The following is a 17,675-nucleotide window of genomic DNA, read 5'->3' on the forward strand; positions in this document are numbered from 1 at the left end:
GATAGTGCTTTATTGTACTTCTGACCATAGAAATTAAGAAATCGAATAAATAATTAGTAAAAAAAACATTTATTGGTAAAAACGTTTCTCACAATCTGCAAACCATTTTTCAAATTTTGGCGGACACTTTGGAAAGACTTGTTTAATTGTACTCCATACTGCAATGTCTGCTATGTCAGGCTCCGTTTTATCAGACAAATTATTTAACTTGTCAACTAATAGTAACAGTAATTCCTGTTTTTTCTTCATTGTACTTTGCAACTGTATTGAATGACACAAATCTAATATCCAGTCAATCCTATTTACATTTTCTGGGCACTTGGAATTCTCATAATTATGTGAGCTTATTAGCCTACTAATGTATCTTAAAAAATTGATTTCACCGTTTATGCTGTAACCATGTAGGCCAGTTATAAGTTCAAGATCCGTAACTGCAAATAAAAATATGCATAAAAATGCATTCACTTGAGATCTTATTGATCTACTCATATAAATAAATTTTACCATCTTTCCAGATCAATTGTAACTTAATAAGATTTTCTCTAGGAAACTGTGACACTGACTGATCAAATGAAGGAACATTTTCATTAATACTTGAGTGGACATAAGTTTGTATTCTAATATCAGTGTCCATCCACACTCTCTGTAAAGCTAATGTGGAGTAAGGAAACATCTTTGGGTTCACATTTATGATAAAGTTTACATCCACTGCATCCTGGAAAAGTTAATAGCAATATGTTACCGGTGTAATTTTGTGTTTCAAAAATTGGTTAATCGAATAGTACCTGACTTTCGCTGCTTTTATCAACTTCAGCAGTTTGATTGGTTCGCTTTAATAAATTACATAGGGTCGAAACCTGTTTCTTGAGTTCTGCAAGCTGAGCCAGTATTTTCTCCTGTCTTGCTTCTAACAAACTATATTCTGGTAGTGGACTCTGAAATAAAATATGGTTTTATTATATGCTTAACAGGTATATTGCTATGCATTGCAGCAACAATTTCATAAACAATGTTCCCGAGTATACAGTACTACTTGAATGTACAGTGTCTTAATACTCTTTTAATTACACAATTTTTGTTCTTTTTGTATTATTTATCAACGACTAATTACTAGTGTTTCTAAACTAGCATATTATTTATAGTATACATAATGTGTATAGTATACATTATGTATAGTATACATAAATATATATATATAACAAATCACTGAAAAGTTCAGGTTGCTCAAACATGCTAGAATTCCAATGTACACTACTGCAAAAAATCTGACTATCCAAATAGTTTTTTAATCCACTATACATTTGTGATGAATGCATAATAGGAAAAAATTTTTCTGAAAAAAAGGTACAAGAGTCATGGATTATAGATTTGACAGTTGACCAGTAACATTGTTGATTGGGACCAGTAAACAGCTACATGGTGCACACATAACAGTGGGTTACGTTTTCTGTGTGTTTGGTTATACAACTGTACTTTGTAGCTTTCAGTGCAGTTCTAATTTAGTAAGCTTGCCCTTCTTCTATAATAATTATCTCCATGTTTCCCGCTTATCCTTTGACCGAGCCGAATTTTTCGTGTACGGTAGCCGCGGTAGTGTCCTGTTAGACGAAAAATTGGAGGGGCACGCATCGATCAAGCCTGTAGAACCATATTCCCGGTCGATCGTGATTAGTGCTTGTGGAAATTTTGGGAGGAGTCATGCACAACAAGCTCGAGGCAGAGGAAAGGCTTGCAGCTACCATGCACGATCGAAGCGTGAGTAAAAAAACCATTCGATTGTAGTATAATTAGCGTAATGCGCATTTTCGTGCCGGAATGAGGAACAGAATGATGAAAACCTTTAAAAAGCTGATAACCTGCTCTGTGATATCAGGTACGATCTTGTTCACGGCTTCCGTATGGTCGTCCCTGGATCGTTCCTTGTGAATATTTCGCATTTGGTACATCGTTTTCGAGTGATGCAACGTGTCCGGAAGAATGACAACCGGTTTCAAGACGTACATCGCCATTTCATTGCGCATTTCGATCGTCTCGGCGTTCGTTAATTCGTAAAAAAAAACAATTTGTGCTCACAATTGATCATTACACTCTCGCTCGTCTTTTGTATTTCTCGATTTTCGTTAGACAGCCATTTTTCTTTCATCCCCCACCACCTGTCACCGTCTCGATCCTGTATCCCTGTGTCGCCGCTGCTGACTTTCCAACAACCACTGACCAACGCCGACATCCGCTTTCAAAGATGGCGCCGCAACTCTTATTCGCAAAATTACATGATGCAGAAATCTCGTTGCTCCAATTCAAATTTTTGCATCACATTTCTATTAGGTTTGCGTGTTCAGCGAATTATTCGATCCAAGGAAACAAGTAATTCTTTTTTTTTTAATAGGAAGTAAAATGTCAATGCAAGCATTACCAGGAATTCTTTATGTTTTTTAACTGCATTTGTGAGTTATAATTTCTTTGTTGGAATGTTTGTGTATGTTTCTTGATAAGTAAAATTTCTTTTGTGGTTGTCAAGTATATTAATAGGAATTATTTGTGTAATGTACCAATTGGCAGCATTCACGCTATGTTTCGATTTTTAATGCATTTTCTTTAAGTTTCCATAGTTAACTTTTAAGTATAATTCTTTATTTTGCATAATATAATTGAGTATATACGAAGGAAAATCATCGACAACTGTGACTTTTACAATAATTGAATAGACGCTACAAGATTCGAGTTCGAACATTACACAATTCTGGTTTCGAACGCCGAAGATGTCGCGTTAGTCGCCTGTTTCTCTAAAAACTCCACGAATGAATTATTAAAAAATTTACCGGACAAACACGTTGAAAATGTTCTCTGTTAAAAAATATGATGATTTTTAATTGATACCATGGTACATGTTAAAAAAATCTGTACCGACATAACGAGATACGAGAAATTGGAGGTCAGGTGGTGTCCTCTGTCGAAGCTTCTCCTGAACTAAGGTTAGATTTCTCTCTTGCGGGTAATAGAGAATTTGTGTAATTGGGTTCACGAATTATGTAGCTGCTCGATTTATGACCCGTAAAAACTCTGGTGAATTAAAATACGAGTGATCAGACGCAAAGTGAAGGAAACAGCGCGAGGAAAAAGCGAAGGTTTTTATCGGAAGTGCGGTTAGAATACGCGTTTTTCCAACCGCGCATGTCGCCACCTATTGTTGATCTGACAGGATCTTGTGTAGTTACGGTGAAAGCGATTGGATCTTCTGTACGTTTCGTGAGAAATTAAAAAGCGATCAAACGGTTCCCAGATCGCGTGAATCCCATTGAAACACGGCCGCAGGGGATGCGATCGAGTCGTAGATTACTCTGAGCAGCGAACGATAAAATTTCATCGAAGATTTCGTTTAGATTTTAAGTAGATGCGTTCGAGGCCAGACATGGCGGCGATTCAATGAACCAATTGGAGCAGCGCTCTCTTAGAAGATCCGATATTGTAAATACCCTTTACACTCGCGTCAGTGAATGATTTTCCGTACATAGTTTCGTCGTTATCGGTTGGAAAATCGGGTTTTTATTATTGTGGGCGGGTGATCGTCGTTCGTCGATAGGAAAATAGAAGCCACGCGAGATCGTACCGAGCAGTTAATCATGAAAGAATTGTGTTTGGTCACGTGACCGTAGCCGAAAAATGGCGCAAAGATCAGAGTACAAACATGAGTTCCATTTCATTGCTACGGTGTCATTTGTATTTGTTTACAAGCGCGCGTTTTCACAAACCACGTGTTAAGTAAGTGCCATTTCGTTGACAGTGCGTGACGGACAATGACGGGGAGAGGGTCGAAGAGACGGGGCCGACCCCCCAAGTCGGTGGTCATGGAAAGGCCGAAAAAGTTTCAATATCATCTGATGAAGAAGCCAAAGTATTTGCAAAACAAGGGTTCGGAAACGCCAAACTCACAACCGAGCACACCTACACCATCGAGGCCGTCGTCACCAGTTGAAAGCGAGGAGAGTAGACGGAGCACCAGGACTAGAAAATCACGGGGACCCAGAGAGAGACATTCGCGTAAGGGTGGCCACTCAGGTTCTGGAGTGTATCACCGCCGAGGTTACAATACTAATGTAGATTATAACGATTCTGAATACCATTACGGATCGGATTTTGGCGACGAATCCAGTGAAAAGAGTGAAGTAGAAGAGGACCCTTTGCAAAGCGATGTGGAGTCGTCAGAAAGTATAGAAGAACCAGATCCATCGAGTGACAGTGACTTTTCCCTCTCTAGTTATAGTACCACCAGTGGCACTCCCCGTAAAACATTGCTGAGTCAACAGAGGCCACCGAGCCCAGAACCGCTATGGCTACAAAATAGGGAATTGCCAGCATTGGTCTTACCTAAATCTTCGGACGACCTACTAGTCCCTAAGGAATATGTTATGCCATCTTTATCGATCTACGAAGTGTTAAGACACTTTCGTACACTGGTACGCTTATCGGCCTTTAGGTTTGAGGATTTCTGTGCTGCCCTTATTTGCGAAGATCAAACCAACTTACTGGCAGAGATACATACCATGCTAATCAAAGCTCTTCTTAGGGAAGAGGATTCTCAGCAGACACACTTTGGTCCCCTTGATCAGAAAGACTCTGTAAACGTTAGTTTGTATTTCGTGGATCCTATGTCTTGGCCAGAAGTGCTACGTTCTTATGTAGAAAGCGACAAGTGTTTTGATGAAAATATTCTACAAATTTTATCGACTTGCGAATATCCATTCACTTCGATCGAGGACAGAATCAAAGTGCTGCAATTTTTAACAGATCAGTTCTTAATCACAAATCCTGTAAGAGAAGATCTGCTACATGAAGGTATATTTTATACAATATTTCATGTATTTCATTTAATACAAATGCTTTATTAATTCAGCAGGAAAAATGAATGTGTCCATGCTGTAGAGTTTATTATTTTTCTTCCTCTTTAACAAATTTTTCTTTCTTCACACTAAATTTGTTTTTATAGGAAATATGCATTATGATGATCACTGCAGAGTTTGCCACCGTTTGGGAGATTTGTTATGTTGTGAAACCTGCCCAGCTGTTTTTCATTTAGAATGCGTTGAACCTCCATTAGTTGATGTTCCTACAGAAGATTGGCAATGTAGTACATGTAAAGCTCATAAAGTAACTGGTGTTGCGGATTGTATACCCGATGTTGAGAAGAATGGTTCACTATGTCGTCAGGAGCATTTAGGATTTGATAGGCATGGCAGAAAATATTGGTTTCTTGCTAGAAGAGTTTTTGTGTAAGTCACAACTGATTGAAAAGTTTTGGTATATCGCACAAATATTCTTTCTGTGTTAATATTGTAATCGTCATATTTATTGTAGTGAAAGCGATGATGGTGAAGTTTGGTATTATAGCACACCTTTACAATTGGACGAATTATTACTTACATTAGATCGTACTGAAATGGAAGTTGCACTGTATCGTGAATTATCAGACTATAAAGATGAAATTGTACGACAAATGGAACTCACAGAATCAATTACTAATCAGTTCAAGGGTAACAAGAAGTCGTATTTAGAAGTAGAAAATAGTAAGTTCACGTCTATTTCTTTTTATATGTATGTTTCCATGAATTAAAAGGGAAAATTCAACATCTCGATTCTTTTAGGTCTCATATTAAAATTGCAAAAAGAACGACAGGAAAAGCAAGAGAAGGAAAAAGAAGATAAAAAAGAAAAGCAAAGACAAGAAGCTGAGGATATGGTACGCAGAATACACGAGGGTTCTGACTCTCTTGAGGCACAGCTTGCAGCTGTAACAGATCAGCAAGACTCAAAGTCAGCTGAAGAGTCGTCTACGAAAGAAAATGCTCCTGAGATGGTTGCAGAAAATGTAGAAGTAGATAGTGTAGATACTGATTTAGATACAGCTAATAAAAATGTAAAGACATCTACTTCATCGTCTGAAGAAATCGATGAAGAGGCTTTGGACGGAGAAGACGGTATCTCGAAGATCGGCAAAGATGGTAAGTTGTACAATTTCATGTGTTTGTTAAACAATTATTTCATTACTTGACGAGTTTATTAAACTACAGGTAAGAAACATACGATTGTAACAAGATCAAAGACGGGGTCGTTGCAGCCTAGAACATTTAACATGGACGATTTAAAGAGACGTCCCGGTACACAAATATCGAAAGAAGAATTAGAAAAGTTAGACAAAAGTTTAAAAGAAGAGGGAGATGGTACACGGCTAACAAGGCAGAAAGCTCACCAAATAGCTTCTGGTACTCACCTATTCAAGTTGGGAATGGACAACAATTTTAAGTCGTATGTGAATCAGTACAGCACCAATCCTATTGCTCTGAACAAAGCACAGCGCAATGAGGAACGCGACAAAAAGAGACACTTGTCACACAAATTCTCGCTCACTCAGGCGTCCGAGTTCAAATGGGTGGGAAGTTTGACTGGAACCCGGGCTCTTCTAGTTAGTACCCTCCGTCAAACGATCCTCCAACTTGAAAGCAGCATTCAAGCACCATACATGCACACCAATTGGCCTCTTCTCCGTAAACCTTGGACCACAGCAGTGGGTGCATGCATAAATCCAAGAGACTTTGCGCGAGCTCTTATTGTATTGCAGGCATGCATCAAGTCAGTGGTATTTGCTAGTGTATGGCACGATCAACTTGGACACGTGAAGTTGCAAAGAGTAACGGCTCTCGAAAGAGAAGAGAAAAAGCGTCAAGATAAGAAAGACAAGAAGGAGAGAGAGGATGAAGAAGAACGGAATCGTTTGTTTAATTTTGTAAAATACACATTGGGCTTGAAACATCAAGTGTGGAAGCAGAAAGGGGAAGAATATAGAATCCATGGACAAGGTGGTTGGTTATGGGTATCTGCTAGTCGTCGCTACAAGCTCTCTGATATGACGAAGTTAGGTCTACGAACGGGTCCACAAAAAGTCATGGTGCAAATAAGAGATCAAGAGGGATTGAAGATATTAGCTTTGGATCCTCCCACGTATGATTTTTTGATTAAGGAATATTGTCCAGCAAAGAGGGAAGAGAACGCAGAAGTAGAGGTGAAGAAGGAGATCAAAGAGGAAGAATCCTCCAAAGATGCTATGGACGTATCGGTAAAGCAAGAATGCAAAGCAGAAAATGTGAAGTCTGAACCATCTGAGGACAAGAAGAATGCAGACACAGCTACAAAGATAGATGGGACAGATTCCAAATCAGTTAAACAAGAATCAAAAATGAATTTGTCATGTACGTATTATAAACAGATTTTAGTTTCGTGCATAGACCTTTTATTAATAATATATTTTATTTTAGTTTTAGCAGGTATAAAAATCGAGAAGGTTTTCACCCCGATTAAAGAATTCGAGGAAATCGACATCACTAAAGCACTAACTACTAACGGGAGACTCCACTATCCAAAAATTGCGAAAAAAACTAGAATTGACGATTTTCTAGCGCGTAGAACACATTTGAAACTTTTGGAGGAAAGGAGATTATTACAGACTGTGAGTAAATATAATGTTGACAGCAGGGACTATCGAAGCTCAAGCATCTAGTTACGTTTTATTATTTCTTCTTGAATTAATGTGTAATTGTTTTTTCAGGAAAAATCAAAAGAGCAGCAGAATCAATCTGCGGGTCAAAAGACTGATGGAGAATCCGAAGTAGATATTGAAAATAATGACGAAAGCGATACAGATGGTGGTGAGCATACTTTGCAAAGTATACTCACTGGAAAGCAGCCTAGTAAAACGATGTCAACGTCGGCCAGGGAGATGCTGGCTGTAATAGGAAAGCGTATTCAGCATGACAAAGCGCAGTATGCAAATATCATGAGACTCACCAAGAATACGAGTTGTTATTCGCGATATTGCAATATGACGACGCCACCTGGGAAGATCGGCAGTACAACGCAGAGTTTAACGTCTACATGTTATTCCCCTATATGTCTTCAGAAGGCCAGATTAAAGCGCGATCTTATTGCACTGTTAAGAAAGGCCAATGCTTTGAACAACAATCAGTCGCCAGCCGCTTTGGTGGCTAATACAACCACCGCGCAAGCACAACAAGGTGCAATTAAAACAGAAACTAGCGATGAGAGCAAAGAAGCAATTAAAAAGGATTTGGAATCCGCGGTGGCGATGGCAACGCATTGTAAGGAAGAAACACCAGCTACCAATGTAATCCGAGATATAGCTTCACCGCCTGCCAAGAAAATAAAAGTCGAACCTAATCAGAAAGCTGACAACGACGCGAGTTCAGAAAACGTAGATGTGGTGACAACTACAACGAGTAGTGTAGTCACCACTACTACGGTAACTACAACACAGCAAACTGTAAAGACTGTAGACGGTGTAGTACAGAGTATGAAGGAAAACACAACTTCTAAAAATTCGGTTTCCTTTTCATCCGAAGTTAAAACTAGGTAATGAACATAATCTTCCGGTTTTTCTTTGTTACACAAGCGTGTAGATATTGAATTTAATTTGACAATATTGTAATGTTGATAGCACGGGCCAGAAGACTACGATTGTAAATCGAAGAGGCAGAACTGTACACAGGAGTACTGTTGCCAAAGAGTTGAATGCAGATGGCACAGAAAGAGTTTACAGTGCTGTTTCAACCGAAGGAAAGATTTACTTGAAGAAAGTTTCAATTTCTTTAGCTGATAGAAAAAAGAAACGTACCCCTGTCAAGTATCCGCTGTGTTCCACATTTTGCACAAAGAATAAGCATCGTAGTATATTATTGCTTCCGCAACACGAGTTACGAAAATTGGCTAGAGTCGGTGGACGAATGCCAGTTCATGGATTCCATCATGTGGCTAAGGTATATTTCATTTCATTACTTTCAGTAATAGGAAAATTCGTGTACATGGCTAACACAGGTTTTATTACAGGCAAACATGTCTGTTTGGCCATATCCTTGTCCCAGACCACTTTTTAAAACTTGTTGGTTGTATCGAACAGTGGGAATAAAATCACTGTCCGCGGCAGCCCTTCAATTAAGAATATTATGGGCATGTCTTCGATGGGATGACATGGCCACAAAGCCATTGTCCACGGATGGTAAACATCAGATCACAACAGACACAGAAATCATGTCGTTGGAAATACTCAAGCATCGTCACGTTGGACAATTTCTTGATAAAGCACAGTACTTACGCAGGAAGGTTGTTATACCTCTGGAATTGCCCAAACAAGTCAGAGGTTTGTATAATTAGTAAATCGATGATATTACTACGATCTCGATATAAATTTTTACATTTTACAGAGGTAACGTCCATAAGAAGCGGTCTCAGAAAAAGAAAACGACCAGAATCGCCACAAAGCACAGAGCCACAAGTTACAGAAGAGTGGGTTGATGAAGATAAATTAGAATTGTGGGAAATTAAACAGTATGGTGACAGGTATGGTAACATATAATAACTAAAAATTTCAATTAACTTTTAAAACTATTTTCACATTAATTACTTCTTTGTAATACGTTTTCTAAATTACTCAGTAATAATAAAGTTTAACACGTTGGCTGCCAATTCAGCGACCACTTAAATTAGATAACATCGAAGCAGTGACATGGCAATCAGCGTGATAGTACAAATTAGATTCAGCACCTGACATTTTTACCTGATAAAATCACTCGATGACTGACCTATCCCTGTTTAACACCATCTGATACTAACCCTCCGCTTGATGTGTGTCCTCTCCAGGTTAGAGAAGGCTAATGCCCAGATTATTACTAGGAGTCGATCGGGTCAGCCACAATCTGCAGGTGCTGGTTCTAACAGAAATGCAGGATCGACCGCAGGGTTGGGTGATCAACTCGTTAGTGGTAAAGCAACACCGGAGGAGATTAAGGAGAAAATGGAACAACAGTTACGTATGCAGAGAGCTGCCCATCAACAGAAGAGAGCTTTGGAAACCCTGAAGAGTCCTGCTAACTCAACGCCCACGCAACTTGTTAAAGTTACTACCAACTCTTCTCATGGTAAGAGTCATTTTTATTAATTCAATTTACAAATACAACGTTGATGAACTTGTAAAATTATAATTATTTGACATTTATCACAGATGGCACAGTGAAACTAGTTTCAAAGGTTGCAATACCAGCTAATCCAAATAGTGGAACAAAATCTCAATTGACTTCTCTTCTGACAACACCTACGCAAAACAAGACGTTTATCGGAACGAGGCGCATTTATATGACAAAATGTAAATATTAGTAAATACTAGTATATTTACAAGAAACTTATTTTAAGTATATATTTATTCAATGTTCTATTTCTATCGTCAATAGCGGCAGATGGAACGACAAAAGTTGTTTCCGGACCTACAAGCATTTTGCCCAAGACACAATTGCAAACTGGAAATCAACAGTCGTTGATCAAACTTTCTGGGCAAGCAGGTACTGTTTTAGTTTAATATTATAAAAAAAAAATAATCTTTATTTGACTAATTTCTCGTTTACCATGAAATAGCTCCTGTGCAACAAATTCAACAAAAAGTACAGATTTTAAGAGGACCGGACGGTAAACTCCAAGTTCGTGGTTTAATGCCTGGACAGCAATTGGTACAAATGCCTGATGGAAAATTGCATGTGTTGAACACTGGTCAAGCAATTACAACTGCCCCAGCACAAACTGCTGCAAATAGCTCAACAACACCGGTAATATTTGGTGTAGTAAGAAAATATTAAACTATTAAAATAACTTATTACATTATAAAATGTGTTTTCAGGTGAAATCCGCTACTACAACAAATGCAACTAAAGCAGCTGCAACGACAAACGCTACAGCTGGCAAAACTAGTCCAACTAAAGCAGCAGCGAATGCAACGCAACAAGCACAGGCGGCGCAACAACCACAAACGCCATCTCAACAGGCTGTGCAACGTCCTGCAACGACTGTGGCGATCGCAACACCTACGACAGCAACAAAAAACGCTATTGTAGTAGCTAACACTGGCCAACTTGTCCAGGGTGCACAAGTATGTTGTAAATTCGATGCCTTCACAAACTGTGAATTACAATTGCGCTTTGCACAAATATTAAAACGTTATTAATGCGCAGGTTCTATCTACTAGTGGGCAGGTAATCAGTGGAAATCAAATAGTAGTCACTAATGCGAATCTAGCTCAGCAACTTGCAACGGGCAAAGCTCAATTAACGACAATCGGTGGACATCAAGTAGTGATTCGCAGTACACCTACGGGCAATCAAATTGTGCATTTAAATTCAGCGAATAGTAGCATTATAGTTAAAAATACTATTACACCAAATAAGCAACAAGGTTTGTTCTTTTAAATTAACATAAACAATTTAGTAAGAGACTTTCTGAGAAATTATTATTTAATATCGACTTTTTTTGTGTTCAGTTCCTGCGTTACAAACTGCTCAAACAACGACAGCAACAACGACGGGAACACAATCTACGGAAACAACAAATACTGCTGTCAGCAGCAACGCGACTACAAATGCAAGTGTGACTAATACGACCACATCTAATCAAACTTCTACTGCTCCAGCACCTGGTAGCGTGGAGGCGTCTTTATTAGCTGGTCAACCACCTGGGACTGTCATCAAGTGCGTTACAGCACAAGTAATTCAAACTACTCAAGGTCCTCGTATAGTCTTACAGGGATTACAAGGTGCAGACTTTACACCGCAGCAACTTGCGATGGTGCAACAGCAAGTCAAGCAACAACTGCTCAAAGGTTCAATATTAAATATATTGTATACATGTTTAATATGATATGATTTTAACAATCCACAATTCTGTTCAGCTCAAGCTACTACCGGAAAACAAGGTGTACTAGGGCCTACTAAAATTTATTTGGCTGTTCAACCAGCGCCGAACAGCCAACAAGCTATTCAAAGCTCTCAAAGCTCAACAACAGTAAATACTCCTACTACTCCAGCCGGAAAGCCGCAGACTGCACAGCAACCAGTTGTTTCACCTGCTGCTGCAACTGGTTTGTATAATTAATTCCCAATACCCTAACATGTTCGTTACCGCCACCTTTGTTTTGCTTATTACCCCCGTTGTGAAAGTATTCTCTAAATGCAACGTATCCTCCTTCATGAAATGTTAAAATTTGACAGAATCACAAACAGGAACAGAAAGCATTCCAGAACTTCCAGCAACAACTGAGAAACCTAAAGTAGTTGTCCAACAAGTTGGGCAACCAAATGTACCCTCCGAAGAGGAGTCGCAGAAAACGAATGTAGCCAATGGTCAACAACCATTACAAACTCTAAAGGAAGGAAGCGACTCTTCAGGCAATAAATTTATTTTAACACCCGACTATATACAACAAAGTTAGTTGCTAGTCGATAATTTAGTTATTTAGTTTTTTCATATTATAATTTCATGTGATAGCAATTGTTAATCTTTACAGCTATTAAAAATGCTTTGAAACAAGAGAACCTAAATCCAGAAATAGAGGAGAAGCTATTGCAACTACAACGATACCAAGAAAAGCAAATGAAAGGCAGTGTAGAGAATTCGGTAGCCACCAATCAAACTCATACTACGCCCACGATTACAACGCCGCGTGTTCCATCTCGCAAAAGACCAGCACCTTCTAACATTCCAACAACAACTACGCCGACGAGCACACAATCCTCAACAAATGACCAGGATACCGACTGGGAAACGCCGAGAAAGAAACCCGCAATAAAACAAGAAAATCGTGAAACACCAAAGTAAGTGGTATTAATATTAAAATAAGTAACTATTTGTTATACAAATTAATGATTGTTTCGCACAGGGTACCAAAAGTCGAACAGTCCGAGAGCGAGACGACACCCAAAAATCGTGCAGCAAAGTTGAAAGACAGTCAGGAGTTACGAAGAAAGCAACAAGTGCATTCTCGAATGCAAGTCTTGCTATTTAGACATAAAGAACTACTTAAGAAGGATATCCTAAAAAAGAGAGCATTATTAGAAAAGGAATTGCAAATAGATATTCAAGTAGGTTGTCCTAAATATTAATAAAACTCCTTTTTATTTCACTTGGTATATATCATTCGTTTGGTTACAGAAGGATCTGTCGGCAGAATTAGCGTCGAGAACGAAAGCAGAGAGGCACAAGCAAGATGAAGTCAAAGTGGGTAGTGCAAAGCGCAAAGCTAATGCTCAAGTACCTCAACAAGTTAGCCCACCTAACAGAGGAGGAAGGCCAAAGAAGTTTAAAGGGCAAGGAAGTAGTACCACGCCGCCAGGTGCATCAACTGCAGCTACTCCTAATAGAATTAAAAAAGAGAAATTGTATTGTTTATGCCGAACACCCTATGACGAGACAAAGTGAGCTTTGAAACACAAATTTGTTTCATATTGCACGCCTATATTGTTTTTTTTTTTAAATAATCAAAATTATTTTTTAACAGATTCTATGTAGGTTGCGACCTGTGTAATAACTGGTTCCACGGAGACTGTGTTGGTATCACGGAGGAAATGTGTAAAACTCTTTCAGAATTTGTTTGTACCGAGTGCAGACACGCGAGAGATACTCAAGAATTGTATTGTCTCTGTAAACAGCCTTACGACGAATCTCAGTATGTCACGTGCAAACTTTGTTGTGCTTTTTATATCTGATTTTAATTGTAGAATCATTTTATCGATATTTCTATGTGTGTATTTATAGATTTTATATATGCTGTGACAAGTGTCAAGATTGGTTCCACGGTCGATGTGTTGGTATACTTCAATCGGAAGCAGAAAATATCGACGAATACGTTTGTCCGAATTGCCAGCGAAATTCTTCTGTTAATTTTGCTAACATGAAGAATCTGAATGCGAAAGACCTCGATCTCTTGAAGAAACTTATTAAGCAAATACAGGTAAAGTATAAATAATTGACAGTGACTTTCTCAAGGGGAGAAATAGTTTCATTTCTTTTTGAAGAACATAAAAATCAGTAGTGCATTGTCTTTTATGTCTGAGTAGTATTCTTTTCTAACGTAATCATTGTTATCTATTTGGATTACTTGTAATTGATATTAAAAGTGACAATGTTTAGGCACACAAAAGCGCTTGGCCATTTATGGAACCCGTGGATCCAAACGAAGCTCCTGACTACTACAAAGTTATTAAGGAACCAATGGGTAAGTGTATACATTATTTTCCTGATCCAAATTAACCATTTGCTTAAAGCCTCTTACTGCTGATCTTTATGCATATTTAATTCGTTGATCGAAAAAAAAATCCACATGGAAAAACTAAAATAAAAATATAAAGATCCGCAGTCTACTATGCTTAGCTTTCATATTCCGAATTATACAATTAATGAAATAACTAAATTACAGACTTGCAAACAATAGATTTGAGGATAAACGATAGGTCTTACAAGAAGCTAAGTGAATTCATCGGAGACATGACAAAGATATTCGACAACTGTCGCTATTATAATCCGAAAGAGTCACCGTTCTTCAAATGCGCAGAATCGTTAGAAACATATTTTGTCCATAAGATTAAGAGCTTGAGAGAAAAGTTTTCTGAGGGGAAATAAGTAATCAAACGCGGTAAAACACAAAAGGGAATCATACGTGACAACAGTAACTGAACATCAGTCGTTTAATTTCTGCAGTGAAAAAGAATCGGTTTGTGCCAGTACACGTAGAAAAGAGACATTGAAAGTAGCCATAAGTTCGTAACAATAGGACACATTAGTCCACTATTTATTAGAGTTGTGTGAACAGTTTTGATTTGCCCTCGTGAGAGCGTACTTTATTTGAGTAGTGACACAACAATGAATTTTGGACCAGTTTTGAACTATTTTAATTGTAACTTTAATGCTTGCCACATAAGTAGGTAAAGAACAATGAAGAAAGCAGTCTCAATTATTTGAATTTATTGTAGCAAAAAATTTGATTGTTCGTATCATACATTATGACTTAGTGATGGCGACTTTTATTCTTGATTTGTATCGACTCAATAATGACATAAAAAAAATGTGCAATACAAAATTATTTGTTTTGTCACATTCGGTTTGTTCTAGAAGAAATGGCTTCATCCTTTTCTGTAAATAAAATTGTGAATTGAGGTTCAAAATTCATTTATCGTGCACAAGCAACTTTATTTATGTACATCTATTCAGATATATGTAATTATGCATATTATGAAAATAATTAACAAATATATCAAATCAGTGCCACCGTGCGTTTAGAGCAATGACTTTAGCAATTCAATGCGAATCCATGAGAGATGAGAGAAGATAGAAATTTGCTCGCATACAGTTAGCAAAAAAAAATTATAACAGGAAAATGGTCCAATTGCTGCGACATTACATTCTGTTTCACTAGAGGAAAAATAATGCTGGTAAAACGAATAAATTTTCTCTCATGTAGGTGTATGGAATATATTAGCAAGCGCATAATAAATTGTACAAATTTGTTTATTGTGCTCACAAGTAACTATTATTATGTTGTTTTATCACATAAATTTTCTATAAAATTGTTTATAAGTAACACGTACGATGTTAGCTCATAAGAAGTAAGCAGGCATGAATCCTGCCTTGTATATAATATATTCAAGTAGAAAGTGTCTATAAGGAAAATAGACTATAGAATTTTGGTTCTGATAGAACGAGATCATGAAGGAGGAGGAGAAGAGAGAATGAAAGTCAGTCGAGGTGCAGCAAGCTGATTTCAATGAATATATTGTTTATATTTTAGCTATTAAACTACCACTCATGGAAATTAGTGAAAAAGGAAAAACTGTACTACGTATTGTACATGTGCGAATATGTTCGTTATCTATAATCTCAAAAAAACATAAACAGGCAATATTATTTCGTGAACATATACATATATATACACACGTGTATATATATATATGCATGCATATATACATATACATGTGTATATAATATATACAAGCATATATGCATACATATACGTACTCAAGTAAGGAAACATCTGAAAGAGCTCGTTTCGGAAGTTTCACTAGCGAGAAACAAGAGTGAAAGTAAAAATAGTTAAATATCGAAAATTTCTGGGAACGAAAGCATTACATCCATAAAACTTATACTGCGAGGCTCTAAAAAGCGTTCGCTTAAAAATGGGAGAAAACGTTAAAAACATTTTAACATGTTCTCTGATAGTAAGAATCAAGAACTCCGTGTGCGTATCATTAATTCTATATCTTTCACGTAGTTTTGTGACGCGTCTTATCGGTCATCAATCATTTGTTCAAGCGAGAGAAAGCAGATCGCTCAAAGCAGGTTGTACATTTTCGCCAGGATAACGCTTGTACAGTATTTTTAATTCAAAGTTCACTGGACCTGGCACTGATCTGTTTCTTACCTTCGGCGTTCGATTATAGTTAACAGGATACCATAGTTCGTTACTTTGCCCAGGTTTATACACCGCACTAGCTCTACTATAAGCAGCTCTGTCCGAGTGGTCGTATCATATTGTTGTTACATGTGTCCTATTGTATGCGTGTCGATATGCGCCGTTTTATTGTATGTTATACTCGGCAAATTTCGTTCGAAATCGTACCGTTAGAATGTCGGACAAATTTCTTTTATTTTTTTTTTTGCCCTTAATTCTTTGCTACGATCCTCTCGGCGGCTTGTAGCGTTTTCCATCGTACTATGTAAATTTTCTCTAACTAATGTTTGATCGATATATGGCAAAGAGTTAAGTAAAACATTTTAAACAGAATTTTACTTTTTCGGATGGATTCACTCTTCGAGAACGGTAAACGTATTATCGAGATTTCTCCATATTGCCCTGGAGGCACTTCCGGCTCGCGTAGACTTATGAACAAATATTGATGTCGAGTATTAATAAGTATTTGCGCTGAAACACTTCTGCGAGCTAAAATGTAACGCCACATACTAGCTTTATTTATCCTCCGAGGCAAATGGAAAAAGCCTGTTGTTGTCTGGAAAAGTGAATCCCTTTATCTTCCTCGCAAGCCACGTGTTAAATCATTTATATAAAAATTCTTTAATACTCTCTTGCAGAAGTGTGCGAACGTGTTCATGATAATCTTAGCCGAGCTACGATCATTCTGACGAGGTTTTTCTTTCTTCTGTAGACGCGACGTACGACGATATATCGAAGCAAGGTTTCTTCTGTAAAAAGAGATTGTAGAAACACTTTAAAACAACATGTATTAGATATTTAGCCGTGTAAGTTTTTGGCATGCTACTGAAGTGTAAAAACTGGGTGAAGAGAGATTGCAGCCGTGTATATTTTACGCTGCTCCATTTTCACTCCTCTCCGCTTATTAATCATGTAACAAGGTGTTTATTTCTATTAAACAAAAAGCAACAAAGTGTGATTACATAAACTATATTCGTCTAAATCTAATACTACTAGTTTATAATAAATATATTTGTACTAATTTTAATCATAAACTTTGTTGTTTTTATTGCACTATAAATATAAGTTAGAGGAAAGCATAGTATGTTAATTTACCTTTTTTAATTTGTAATTGCTTACAAAATAATAAAACTGCTGTATGACAGTGGCTTCATGAAACTTTAAGCAGAGCTATGATTAATACCGTCAACTTCGTTTCTTGTTTCACTGTACGTCTATATCAAAATTGACTCGAAAAATCAGTGCCGGATAGTAGGAACTACGTGGTATGTATTATTGAAATGAATATCTTTGGTCTCAAGATATTCTTAAGGATTCTTTAAGAGACTTTCCTATATCAATATCATGCATA

General features: G+C 37.5%; 2 protein-coding genes across 6 annotated transcripts; one reads left to right on the plus strand and one right to left on the minus strand.

Annotated features, from left to right (window-relative positions):
- Positions 1–50: 50 nt before the first annotated feature.
- Positions 51–2,238, minus strand: LOC144474570 (putative aminoacyl tRNA synthase complex-interacting multifunctional protein 2). Of its 2 annotated transcripts, none has more exons than XM_078189574.1 (4): positions 1,839–2,238; positions 786–935; positions 505–715; positions 51–431 (listed from the first exon to the last, which is right to left on the minus strand). In XM_078189574.1, the coding sequence occupies exons 1-4, from the start codon at positions 2,019–2,021 to the stop codon at positions 70–72; spliced, it is 906 nt and encodes a 301-aa protein (XP_078045700.1). In that variant the 5' UTR covers positions 2,022–2,238; the 3' UTR covers positions 51–69. The 2 variants fall into 2 exon arrangements, with proteins under 2 accessions (XP_078045700.1, XP_078045701.1); XM_078189575.1 differs by having other exon boundaries at positions 1,857–2,232.
- E(bx) (nucleosome-remodeling factor subunit NURF301 E(bx)) lies at positions 1,647–17,654 on the plus strand. Of its 4 annotated transcripts, none has more exons than XM_078189524.1 (27): positions 1,647–1,755; positions 3,782–4,833; positions 4,985–5,267; positions 5,353–5,561; positions 5,640–5,996; positions 6,066–7,241; positions 7,308–7,498; positions 7,598–8,418; positions 8,504–8,822; positions 8,893–9,202; positions 9,267–9,402; positions 9,703–9,980; positions 10,064–10,204; positions 10,290–10,397; positions 10,471–10,658; positions 10,730–10,978; positions 11,061–11,280; positions 11,366–11,704; positions 11,774–11,962; positions 12,093–12,308; positions 12,389–12,695; positions 12,761–12,962; positions 13,033–13,295; positions 13,379–13,546; positions 13,636–13,831; positions 14,011–14,095; positions 14,297–17,653. In XM_078189524.1, exons 2-27 carry the CDS (start codon positions 3,795–3,797, stop codon positions 14,497–14,499), a joined length of 8,193 nt encoding a protein of 2,730 aa, XP_078045650.1. In that variant the 5' UTR covers positions 1,647–1,755; positions 3,782–3,794; the 3' UTR covers positions 14,500–17,653. The 4 variants fall into 4 exon arrangements, with proteins under 4 accessions (XP_078045650.1, XP_078045651.1, XP_078045652.1 ...); XM_078189525.1 differs by lacking the exon at positions 1,647–1,755 and adding an exon at positions 3,004–3,237; XM_078189526.1 differs by lacking the exon at positions 1,647–1,755 and having other exon boundaries at positions 3,255–4,833; positions 13,036–13,295; positions 14,297–17,654.
- Positions 17,655–17,675: the final 21 nt, after the last annotated feature.

Source organism: Augochlora pura, chromosome 8 (genome assembly GCF_028453695.1).
Source record: "Augochlora pura isolate Apur16 chromosome 8, APUR_v2.2.1, whole genome shotgun sequence".
In the NCBI taxonomy this organism is placed as follows: Eukaryota; Metazoa; Arthropoda; class Insecta; order Hymenoptera; family Halictidae; genus Augochlora; species Augochlora pura.

What these genes read in the sequence shown, in the direction of transcription:
- LOC144474570 (XM_078189574.1), bottom strand. Translation starts at nt 2,021, where the DNA reads ATGCGCAATGAAATGGCGATGTACGTCTTGAAACCGGTTGTCATTCTT. An exon ending in AGGTTATCAGCTTTTTAAAG is followed by an intron (nt 936 to 1,838) that starts GTTTTCATCATT and finishes ATTTTATTTCAG; the next exon opens with AGTCCACTACCAGAATATAG. An exon ending in ATAAAAGCAGCGAAAGTCAG is followed by an intron (nt 716 to 785) that starts GTACTATTCGAT and finishes TAACTTTTCCAG; the next exon opens with GATGCAGTGGATGTAAACTT.